Consider the following 13188-nt stretch of genomic DNA (forward strand, 5'->3'; position numbering starts at 1 on the left):
GCATACATATATGTTCAAAGTCAAATGTCAAATGCATGAATTCTAGTACTCAGAAGAATAATAGGGACAATCTGCTATTGTGGACACTGGGAGGGGACAAAGGATTAAACAAAAACAGATGGGAAAGGATCCACTTCAGATTAACGCATTCATTAAAAACAAGGCAAACCTCTCCAGAAAATTGTTGTACCAATTGCACTGACATTATGACACCAGGGTGGCAAGAACATTTTTAATGTTCACCATATGCAATATGGTCAATCCTTTGTCCTCTTTTACATGTGCCAACAGTCAGTTAACCTTTGCAAGTCTTCCATATACTGCATTACAATGTCAGCTCCATAAATACCCTGTCATTAAAATTCAGGTGTTCATCTCAGACTAGTGGGAATGGAGTAACGTAATCTCATAGCCCTTGGATTCAATATTAGATGGAATATACCTCTAATGCAGTAGGTGTCCTCTGGGCCTCCTAATGACTTGCCCAGGGTTTAGTACAGTGTGGGTACGAGATCACAACTTCAGTTCATATAAATGTTATTACAGCTTTGAAGCATTAACATGCATTATAAACTCCCTCTGTGACTTGGCAGTCCCAACTGCAACAGGAATGTGGCTAACAATCCAAGATGTCCTCAGCAGTGGAGCGTTTTGACAGCACTAACAATCTTGGTTCAGGCCTGGAGAATACCTTTACAGATGAGGTACCAGAAAACTAAAAACAAAACAGTTAAACATACCGCAGCAAGATCAGAAACATCAAGAGCTGTGGCTGGGACATGTTTGGGAAATTGGGAGGCAGGGACCGATAATCAGATATAATGATTGATAACTTATGCATGAATGAGGTGAATCCGCAGCTATTTAATGAAAGCTTGTCCCCTTTATATAGCAAGCAGCAATTAAGAATGTCACATGCTAGAAAATTCAACAAGGAGGTCCTGTTTGGACTCAGAACTGAGTTTCAGTCTTATGCCTACTTGATGTTATTAAAACAGACAGCACTTTGAGTTGAAAGAAGCTGCTGATGGTTATCTTAGGTTTTTGCACACTGGTATGCCACTTATTCATGCCAATTAGAGCAAAGAAATGTCCAACGGTCAAGTCTTGGTCTCATGATAGTCATGAGAACTCCTCTCGGGAGAGGAGGAGAAGGGAAACAAGGAATTATGTGAGTCATACCATTGCTACACAGTCTAGGAATCGAGAGTTTACCAGACACCAGCAAAGATTCTAACACGGGTAAAGTTGCTGATGCTCACAACTGATGCATTCAAATTAGTTTATTAGTTTTAATTCAATTGAATAACATATAAATGTATGAAACTTATTCAGCATTCAATGATGTGATTGCTGCTACTATATAAATTTCATTATTTCATAATATGATTAAAGAATTCTAGAGTTTAATCTTCATTGAGTATTGTTTTAATGTTCATTATACATTAAATGGTGGAAAGATTTGATTTGTAAATAGATTTGATGTTTTACATTTTTTTGAAGAATTTGTGCTCTTGCTTATACATTTTTTTTTATTGCTTAGGTGAACTAATACTAAACCTCAGAAATGCCAAAAGCTAATTTCACTTTGCAAGGAGTTTTTGGCTCTGGGAGAGGTGGACCTTATCTCAAATCAGAAGAGTAAGTCTAAGCGTCCCTTAATTGGAAACAGAAGCTTATCGATTACCTTACCAGGGGTAGCTTGGTGGCACAGTGGTTAGCACTGCTGCCTCACAGGTCTGGGGACCTTGGTTCAATTCCAGCTTCAGGTGACTGTGTGGAGTTTACATGTTCTCCCTGTGTCTGCGTGGGTTTCCTCGCATACTCCAAAGAGGATGATTGGCCATGATAAATTGCCCCTTAGTGTCGGTGAGATTAGCAGAGTAAACACGAGGGTTAAATACAGAGATAGGGCTTAGGTGGGATTGTTGTCAGTGCAGGCTTGATGGGCTGAATGGCCTCCTTCTGCACTGCAGGGATTCTATGAATGTAGTGTTATTCTGTCACTAACGTTATCTGATGACAGTCTCACAGCATTGCTAAATTGATTTAGGCATAAAATTAATGTGTCCCTTCAATTAAAATTGGTTTATGTTTATCAGTAAGTTACAATGAGTGAACTCTGCTGTATAAAGCATTCATTGATATAATATTAATTTACTTTGGCTGATTGTTATCTGATTTGATACAAATGTCTCCCATGTTTCCACTATTGCTGTGTAGAAATAGCCATTATTGGATTTATTGGACAGGGGCTGGAAGCAGAGTACTTAAACTTGAGTACTTAAGTCTCTTAAGCGAGGGGAAAATAATTTTCATACAGCTATCGCCAAGAAAGACAAAGGGGCAATATATTCTTCAAAAAAAAGTCCAAATGACGGTTGACTTAGTATGCAACTGCCAGTCTGATCCACATGGTGGCACAATTTAACACTGCTGCTTTACAGTGCTAAGGATCCAGGTTTAATTCCTGGCTTGGGTCACTAGCTGTGTGGAGCTTGCACGTCGCCTGCGTGGATTCCCCCTGGGTGCTCCGGTTTCCTCCCACAGTCTAAAAGACGTGCTGATTAGGTGCATTGGCCACATTAAATTCTCCCTCAGTGTACCCGAACAAACGCTAGAGTGTGGCAACTAGGGGATTTTCACCATAACTTCATTGCAGTGTTAATGTAAGTCTACTCGTGACATTAATACTTAAACTTAAAGTACCTTCTTCCAGCCTCCATGCAGAATTAAAGTGATAAACGTGTGATCTTAAATTAATCGTATCCAGTAAATTTGATGGTGTAGTTTAAATACATTTGTATTAAAGTCTAAACAATTAGTTGTAGCTCTGTAATTTACTGGTAAATAAAACTTGTACTTTGAACTGAAATCCCTGCTCCAGGAATTTGCGGCCCCAGGCACCCAATTCCTGCCTGAGCTTGATGGACCTTTAAATAGTCAGCCGAATTTTCTATCTTACCTGCTACGATTCTCACAGTGAGCAAGCTGGGAAATTTTGACCATGCTTCCAACACCCAGTGAGCTCCAGTTTATTAACACTTGCTGCTTAAAAAGTTCTTCCTCACATACTCTGTATCTCTTGCCCAAAACCTTAAATTTATGTGCCCATATACCAAGTAGACTCACCATAGTCCCAGATGACCATGGGCTGCTCTCCCCTTGCAGGGGAGAGGATCCCCACATCTCAGGTGAGGAGCAAGGTTGAGAAGGTGAGAATTGAACAGGAATTGAACCTGCGCTGTTGGCATCACAGTCCATCAATAACCAGCTGTGCAACCAACTGAATTAAACCAACCTCTTCCCCTTTGCATTAGCTAATGTGAGTAGCTTTTCTTTATTTACCTTATACAACCCTACCATAATTCTGTATGCCTCCATCAAATCCCCTGTCAATCCCGTTACTACAAGGATAACAACCCCAGCTTCTCCAAGTTAATCTTGTATCTGGGTGGCACGGTGCCTAGTATTGCTGTCTCACAGCGCCAGCTGCCTAGGTTCAATTTCAGCCTGGGTCACTGTTTGTGTGGATTTATTCTCTTCCTGTGTTCGCGTGGATTTTCTCCAGGTACTCTGGTTTCCTCCCACAGTCCAAAAATGTTCCATGATGTGTAGGTTAGGGGATGACTAGGGTGAATACGTGGGAATAGGGCCTGGGTGGGACTGTCATTGGTGCAGGCTTGATGGGCCAAATGGTCTCTTTCTGCACTATAGGGATTCTATGATTAAATGTATCATCCCTGGAACCATTTTGGGTAAATCTCCTCTACACCTTCTCAAGTGTCCTTACTGAAATACAGTGACAAGTATTTGATGTAATACTCTTGCTGTAGCTTAACAAGAGCTTGCAGTAAGTTCAGCATAACTTTCCTACTTTTGTACTTAATACCCCTTTTGGGAAGCCCAAAATCCCAAATGCTTTGCTAACTTCTCTCTAGGGTCACAGGTTCAAGGTGAGGGTGTAAGGTTTAACACAGATGTCAGAGGGATGTATTTTACACAGAGGGTGGTGGGGCCTGGAATGCACTGCCAAGCAAGGTGGTAGAGGCGGACATGCTAGGATCGTTTAAGACTTATCTGGATAGCCACATGAACAGACTGGAAATGGAGGGATACAAACGAATAGTCTAGTTGGAAGCGTGAGCGGCACAGGCTTGGAGGGCTGAAGGGCCTGTTTCCTGTGCTGTATTGTTCTTTGTTCTAACTTCTCACTACCTCCTACCACATTCAAACACGTATATGCCTGAACCCTCAATTCCCTGCACACTCTTTAGAACACTATCATTTAGTTTTTTATTTCCTCTTCCTAGTCCTTTTGCCAAAAGGCGTCACTTCATATTTTCTTGGACAAAATTCCATCCGCCACTTGTCTGTCCATTCTGTTGGCCTGTGTCCTACTGCAGTAGATTGACATCACTATCATTGTCAGCCAAATCTCCAAGTTTGGACTTATTGGCAAAATTTTGATGTTTTACTTTGGATTTCAATGTCCAATATCAAAAAACTAATCCTAACTCTGATCCTTGGGGAAATGGTCCACCATCCTCCAGGCTGAAAAACACACGTTTATCATGATTTGTTATTTTCTGTCCTCAAACCAGATTTTCATCCAAGCTGCCACTGACCTTTCCGAGTCCATGAACCTCAATTTTGTTACCTAGCCTTTTATATGGTACTGCTAAGAAGCCTTTTTTTAAAAAGATATACATTTCTACATTATCCATTGCTTTTCCATAATCAACCTATTACTTCATCAAAAAAAAATCAATTAGATTAATCAAGAACCAATCTTCCTTTTTCCACATCACATCTTGGCTCTGTCCGATTAACTCAAAATTTTCCCTTTACTATTATTCCAATTGTTATGTCAGATATGATCTTCGTTCATAGATTAGATAGTCAACGTCTTTTCCCAAGTGGGGGAGTCTAAAACTAGAGGGCATAGGTTTAAACTGAAAGTGAGAGGGGAGAGATACAAAAGTCTCCAGAGGGGCAATTTCTTCACACGGAGGATGGTGAGTGCCTGGAACAAGCTGACAGAGGTAGTAGAAGAAGGGGGCACAATTTTGCATTTAAAAAGCATTTAGTTACATGGGTAAAATGAGTATAGAGGGATGTGGGCCAAATGTGGACAATTGGGACTAGTGGTTAAAAAAAAGGACAGCATGGACAAGTTGGACCAAAAGACCCGTTTCCATGCTGTATACATCTATGACTCATTCAATGAGATGGTTAACTTCAGAATTGCCCTGAGTACAAAGTTAAATTTCTGCTGTGAAGAAAATTACTAATGGGATGATTGTTGCTTGCAACTATGCATTTGGATCCACAAAAACTGTGCATTCAGTGTGAGACCTAATGGGCCCCTCAAGCTTAATTTTCATTAAAGCTAAGATTATAACCACGTGTCATTGTGACACAAAAGCCTCCATATAAAGTTCTATGGTTTCGTGCCTCTCTCACCTCCAAGTTTAAAGTAAGTACTTTCTCTATGAAGACAATTCCCCTTTAAACTGCAATTTATTGCTTGAAATGGATAACAAAATCACCAATTCAGTGTTTAAGTAATTTCATTCAAAGAGATGGCCTACAGGGTTTATTATATCATTGTGCTAAAAATACATCAGTGGCATCACAGGCTAAATGGGCAAAGGTCTGAAACAGGCTGAAGTTCTCTCTATTAACCAGGCTTAAATGCCACTCTTGTACCAATACATCTGTAATTTGGCATTTGTAGGGGAGTGGCAGCATAGCGATATTGTCAATGGACTATAATCCAGAAATTCCAGGTAATATTCTGGGGCCCCAGATTCAAATCCCGCCATGGCAAATAGTGAAATATGAATTCAATAAAGAAAACTGGCATTAAATGCTAATGATGACAGTGAAACCATTGTCAATTGTCGTAAAAACCCATCTGGGAACCTGCTGTCCTTACCTGGTCTGGCCTACATGTGACTCCAGACCCACAGCAATGTGGTTGATTCTCAAATGCCCTCTGAAATGGAAGGCAGTTAGGGACGGGCAATAAATACTGGCCCAGACAGCAATGCCCAACATCCCGTAAACGAGTTTTAAAAAACTTTTCGTCTGAAGGTGTTAATACTCAACATTTAAATGTTCTCTTCCTCACTATCTTAGAATTAGAATCATAGAATCCATACAGTGCAGAAGGAGGCCATTCAGCCCATTGAGTCTGCACTGACCATAATCCCACCCAGGCCCTGTCCCCATAACCTCATGCATTTAATCCTAGCTAGTCCCCTGGCACTAAGAGGCAATTTAGAATGGTCAATCCACCTAACCCACACATCTCTGGACTGAGGAAGTAAACCGGAGCACCCGGAGGAAACCCACGCACACACAGGGAGAATGTGCAAACTCCACACGGACAGTGACCAAGCCGGGAATCGAACCCCGGTCCCTGGCGTTATGAGGCAGCAGTGCTAACCACTGTGCCACACTGCCCTTCCTTTTTGCATCCCCTCCCCCACTCCACCCTCATCAATCCTGCTCCTAACCATATGGATTTTAAACAACAATCAGCTGCATCATTACTAAAAAATTCTTAGTCTCATTTATAGAACATTCTTTTATAAACAGGTTATCAAGACAGAAGTTATACTGACAAAAGATAAACTTAAAACAACTGTCATAAGGGTAGTATTGGATCAAGTGAAGCAAATCCAACACCATGATAGAATTTTGACTCAATTTTTCACTTACTCGATACATATAAATGGTTGAAACAGTCAAACGAAGTCTGGTGTGTTTGAAGGAAGCTGAGGTTTGTAAAATGCAGTCTGTGGTTTGCCCATTTCATGGCATCCTCTTTGCCATGGGAATATTGAGCCCTTAAACCCTTATCTTATTGAAACATATAAGATGATTAGAGGTTTAGATAGGGTGGATAGTGATAGCCTTTTTCCTCTGATGGAAAAATCTAGCACGAGGGGGCATGGCTTTAAACTAAGGGGGGGTAGTTATAGGACAGATGTCAGGGGTAGGTTCTTTACCCAGAGGGTGGTGAGGGATTGGAATGCCCTGCCTGCTGCAGTTGTAAATGCGCCTAGTTTGGGGGCGTTGGACAGGTTTATGGACGAAAAGGGATTCGTTTAGGTTAGTGGGTCATTGTTGTTGTTTTTTTTTTAAACTGGTCGGCGCAACATCGTGGGCCGAAGGGCCTGTTCTGTGCTGTAATGTAATCTTCTAAACAGCCCTGTAATTGCCACTTCACTGCTTCATCTCACGCAGGGTGCCATTTACACCTAGTGGGTAGCTCAACGACCTTCACTGTGTAGACAAATCAGGGCAGAAGTCTGACCCCATCCCTTTAATTTATGCTTCCGTGGAGTATTATGAGTAGAGGTCAGCCAGCATTGGGGGAATGTATTCTCTATATTCTCGGAGCAGCAGGGCGAGAAACCGTGCCATCCAAAAATCCTGTCCGAGGTTACGAAATTCTAAGATTACAGCCAAATGACAATTTTTCACATGAAGTATATCATGGTAAATCCATGCTCAACAGGAGAGAATTATCTGCCAGTCACAATTTTTGATCATATTGGCCTGAAGGGGGTGAAGCACAGATTTATCAGAATGTCAACAGGGCTAAAAAGGGTTGGTTTAGGAGTTAGATTGCACAGACCCGACGGCTATTCCCCTGAATGTAGATGGTCTAAATGACATGTTTAAGAACGTTAAAAAATAGGATAGAGGATAAGAAGCTATCCCCTCTGTAGGGCTGTTGTTGTCCATAATAAGTGGGTATAAGCTTAAAGTTAAACCAAGACTATTCTGAAATGATACCAAAATATCTCAAAGGGATGCGGAAATCTGGAACTCATTCCCACACCTGATCACTCTCCTCCCAAAAAAAACCAGCTATTGAACCATAGAATCCCGTCAATGGCCCACGGAGTCTGCTCCAAGTTTCTAAAAGAGCATCCCACCCAGTTCCTCTCTGCCACCCTATTCCTATAATCCCCAACCTCAGTAAGTGTGTGGGGTTATCTGAATTTTTTGAAAATAATAGGTGTCATAACACCTCCAGAACCAGCCAGGTACTTAAGTTAACATAAAGGTCAATCAGGATTTAAATGTATAAGATAGAGGAGCTAAATGTCTACTGCTGCTTTACTCCCAAACACAGTAAGAAGTCCCACAACACCAGGTTCGATTGTGGGTTGCTGTCAAATAAACTGGTTGGACTCGAACCTGGTGTTGTGAGACTTCTTACTGTGTTTACCTCAGTCCAACACCGGCATATCTACATCATTACTCCCAAACAGACAGTTGTGATTGGTTTTGCATTAAATCTTCCTAATAATTATTGATAAAGGTGCACTTTGGGGAATGTAATAAATGAACAATCTGCATCAGAGAGATGATAGATAAAAGCAATATTTGAATGGTCACTTCTGTTTTTCTCTTTCAGGGCTTTAGTTATTGCTCTTCTGGTTATAATCCTTGCAGCCGTATTGATAATTGGGTGTTGGTACTACAAGAAACGTAATGGATACTTGATCCTCCAGGTATGACTTTTAAGAATATTTGACTTAGCAGTTGTTTTTAACTAAAAACATAAGAACATAAGAAATAGGAGCAGGAGTAGGCCATCTAGCCCTTCGAGCCTGCCCCGCCATTCAATAAGATCATGGCTGATCCGTCGTGGCTCGGTTCCACATTCCCGCCCTCTCCCCATAACCCTTAATCCCCTCGCTCATCAAAAACCCATCAACCCGCGTCTTAAAAATATTTAGCAAGGCAGCCTCCACCACTTCAACGGGCAGAGAATTCCAGAGATTCACCACCCTTTGAGTGAAGAAGTTCCTCCGCAACTCTGTTCTAAACCGCACCCCCGCCCCCCCCCCCCCCCTTTATCTTGAGGCTGTCCCCCCTAGTCCTACTGTCCTTTCTGAGCGGGAAGAGTCTCTCCACCTCTATCCTATCCATCCCATTCATCATCATATACGTCTCAATGAGATCTCCCCTCATTCTTCTAAACTCTAACGAGTACAAGCCTAGTTTATTCAGCCTCTCCTCATAGCTCAACCCCCTCAACTCCGGTATCAGCCTAGTAAACCTCCTCTGCACTCCCTCCAAGGCCTGAATGTAAAGTAGTACAGATTGTTGGGAGGTTGTGCAATAGAATAGTATACCCTCAAGAATTTAAATAGCTGAATGGTTAAGTCAGATCTAGCATGATTTCAGTCTCAAGGTTTCAGCAGCTCCAACTTCTCTTAGCTTACCTGCAAACTATGATACTGGAACTGTACACAGTCTTTGTATAGATTTTGCAATTTGTACTTGCATTAGCAATTCTACCCACGGACTGTATTATAATTAACCTAAATGTTTTATAGTGAAAAATGATAACCAATTTGTTTTCCCCAAAGTATTTAGCAGCAATAAACACTCCATAAAATGTGGAAAGTTTGAAAATTATACCCGGTAATTCATACTATGTATTTACCACACACCCTTTTTGACTGATGTTGCATGGATTGGCATTTCACTGTTTCAAGATATACTCAGTAATACCCTTCTAATTTCAGAACCGACATCTGTCCAACACTGCCATGGGTTCTTTGATGGCAATACACCACCGTGAAGAAGGAACCCCTTTCGAGATCAAAGATTCTCTGAATGATTACACTCAATCAAATTTGGTAAAATTGTACTTTCCTCTCCAAATTTATCAAAAGGAGGAATTTATATTTTTCAGAATTAGAAATTTGCACATAGCTTTCTTGGAAAATTGAATGTGTTGACATTTTATGTAAGCTAGAAGATTGAATTCTATCCCCAGACGAAACACTCCAAGAAAAAAATCAAAGGCAGTGTGCACTACAGGCTGAATCTTTATAAGTTTCCAAGCATTTTTTAACTGACAAAGATCAACCTACCTGAGATCACTATGCTACGACCTAAGCGCACAAACTAAAATTTGTAAAAATTAAGCATGCTGTGCTTGTTTTACAGTATTAAACTGTACATCGTTTCTTGCATCATAGATTAAGCATGTACATTATCCTAAAAAAATCAAATCAATCCCTATTCTTTTCTCTTAACAGATTCCAAATGCTCCTCCTGCATATGAGAAAATTGCTTCAGAGCAATTACCACCAGCATATTCTCCTTAAATTGTTGATGTACGTTGGTCCAGAACCGCTGACGATTCTTTATCATCTCAGACTTGGTTAAATTGCAACATAATCTTTGTTTTCTATATACTGGTCACTTACGTACTGATGTCTCATATGTGTGCTGAAATAAACCAAAATTGAGTAACGTAATGATTTATACAACAGCTCTAGGGTTGCATTCAGCAGTGAAAATTCTTCAAAGCTTCCACCAAAGGCTATTGGTGAAATGTTTACATTTTACTATACTATACAGGATTGGTGATGTATCACGCACACTGGGCATACACTACGTGAATTGTAAGGCTTTGTCTTACTTTCTACCTTGTAAAACAATGTGACAGTCCAAACTTGATTTCAGTGAGCTTTCTTCAAAAAAAAGTGTCCAGTGTTCCAACAGTAAATACAATTATTGCATAATGTTCCCTACTGCTGGCAGCATTGTGACAGTGGTTAGCACTGCTGACTCCCAATGCCAGGGACACGGATTCAATTCCCAGCTTGGGCCACTGAGCAGAGTCTGCATGTTCTCCCTGTGTCTGTGTGGGTTTCCTCTCAGTCCAAAAAACATCTTGGTTAAGTGCATAGGCCATGTTAAATTCTCCCTCAGCACAGTGTGCCAACTTGGGGATTTTCACAGTGACTCCATTGCAGTATTAATGTAAGCCTACTTGTGACATTAATCAATAAGCTTAAAACTTAAATTTAAAGGTGAACAAGATTCATCTTGCGAGGAAAATGTAGATTTCTGCAAAAACAAGTCCCATGAAAATTAAGGGGAGTCGGTTGTTGAGTGAGACTGTAAATGTTTTCTTTTTGCTTTGTAGCATCAGTCCAATCATACATTATAAAGCACAAATAAAACATCTTTAAAAACCAGTCAAGGAAATCAAACAATGCTGATGTGTTGAGGCATGTTAGGACAGCATGGCAAACTCAAAACATGGTGGACAGAGTGGCAAAACACGGTTATACTGCCAAGGGTGCCATTAGGAGACACATAAATCAAACATCAGTGAATTATTTTCCTCTCCTCCTGCTCACTACAACCCCGAATCAACAAATGCACTTGCGTTTTCTTGGCAGTCAACTGCAGATTTGTGTCAGGTTTGTTCCAACTCTGCATTATTTAAGAATGGTTGCAGAGAAAGAAAAACCTGCTAATTAGACTAACTAGACTTCTGTTCTGGGGAAGTGAATAGAATTTGTCATTGGGGAGCACAGTGACTGAGTACCTGGAGAGATGAGATGATTAAAAACTAGCAGAGATTTGCGAAGGACAAGTTATGCCTGATGTGCCTAGTTAAACATTTGAGTAGGTCAGTATGGTAATATCTATGGATGTTAATTTGATAGGCTGTCAGAAAACATTTAATAAGTTATGGCACATCGTATTAGCAAACATTAAAAACAAACAAAATTAGAGGCGACCCGGTAACACATTGAAAATTGCCTGGGAGATCAGAGGTAGATAAAAAGCATGCGATTTGATTGGTGGCATGCAACAGGAAACTACACCAAGACTTTGGCGTTTTACACAATGATTCGGGTGAAAGAATAAACTGTATATTAAGAAGGACAGTAAGTTGAACAGTTGCTTTATTTATTCATGGGCTGTGGGCATCACTGGCAAGGCAAGTATTTATTATCCTTGCCACAATACTTAAGGTAACAATGGTAAGCCATCTTATTCAATCGCCGTGGTTCTGGTTGGGCACAGTACTGCTAGGGAGGGATCGCCAGGATTTTGACCCAAATGAAAGAACAGTAATATATTTTCAAGTCAGGTTGAAAAGCTGTGTGAAAGGCAGCTAGTAGGTGGAGATACTTGCACGTCCTTTAGGTCACTGATTTGGAAGTGCTGTCAAAAGAGCCTGATCAAGTTGCTACACAGCATCATGTCAATGGTGCACATTGCCACTATGCACTGGTGATGGAGGAAGTGAACTGTTAAAAATGGTGGATACTGTGCCAATCAAGGTGGTGAGACACTGGGTGGGGAAAACCAAGGCAAATGTGGGAAAGTGCAAGGTCATTCACATTAAATCCAAGGCAACAAATTGGGGTAACATCCAAACAGAGAGAAATTAACTATAGAAGAGCAATGAGATTTGGGTGTCCACATTCAGAACACACTAATAGCTAGTGGACAGGTACAAACATAGTCAAAAGGGCAAATGGAAACGTTGGCCTCTACTTCAAAAGGCACTGGAACACCAAGTTATGGAAATGATGTTTCAGTTGCATCAAGCCTTGGTCAGAGCCCAATTGGAATACTGTACTCAGTTTTAGTCTCCATACCACAGGAAAGATCATTAATTTGAGGGGAATACAACAAAGTTAATTAAAAAGGTCATGTAAATTTAGGCCACAGATTTCCTGCCCCCATCATGGCAGAACTGTCACAGATGTGATGGCCCAGTCAAAAGTCCATTGACTTTCAATGGGACCAAATGTCCCCAACTCTTACTGTATAATCCTATCAACACAGAAAATTGAGGGGCAATCTAATAAGTATGTTTTAACTAGGATGGGTACAGGAAACTTTATCCTCTCATCATAATTTAGAACTAGGAGGCATTATCTTAAAATTAAAACTCAGCCATCCAGCAGTGAAATGGAAAAGCAATTCTTCTTACGATGGATAATAGAAGTCTGGAACTGTCAGTTCCTAGATGGTTGTAGGTGTTGGATAAAATGATAGCTATTTGGAGCAGAAGTGAGTCACTAGTTAGTTTGAATTGGCTTCATCAGTTGAATGGCCTACTCCTGTTTCGGTGGCGAAATCTTTCAAGTGGAGAAAAATCTTGTCCCACATGGAGGAAGAACATACATGAAAGATCAGATCATAAAATTACAGGACACACTTACATGATTATTCTGACAGATCAACAGGAGCAATTTAAGATTACAACACTAGATAAATTTTACTCTGTACTCTGATTTACAGAGCAAGGGGGACAGAAAGACCAAGACAAAACTTTGCAAGTTAACAACTAATCAAGAATTCCTACAGTCCATCTGGCTCATCAAGCCTGCA

General features: G+C 40.6%; 1 protein-coding gene across 1 annotated transcript; it reads left to right on the top strand.

Annotated features, from left to right (window-relative positions):
- Positions 1–1122: 1122 nt before the first annotated feature.
- On the top strand, positions 1123–11027 carry mlana (melan-A). Its single transcript, XM_080189623.1, has 5 exons — positions 1123–1242; positions 1544–1641; positions 8441–8537; positions 9561–9674; positions 10080–11027. The coding sequence occupies exons 2-5, from the start codon at positions 1568–1570 to the stop codon at positions 10146–10148; spliced, it is 354 nt and encodes a 117-aa protein (XP_080045749.1). The 5' UTR covers positions 1123–1242; positions 1544–1567; the 3' UTR covers positions 10149–11027.
- The last annotated feature ends 2161 nt before the right edge of the window (positions 11028–13188 follow it).

This window comes from Carcharhinus amblyrhynchos, chromosome 5 (assembly GCF_965287045.1).
Source record: "Carcharhinus amblyrhynchos chromosome 5, sCarAmb.v2.hapA, whole genome shotgun sequence".
Classification (NCBI taxonomy): Eukaryota; Metazoa; Chordata; class Chondrichthyes; order Carcharhiniformes; family Carcharhinidae; genus Carcharhinus; species Carcharhinus amblyrhynchos.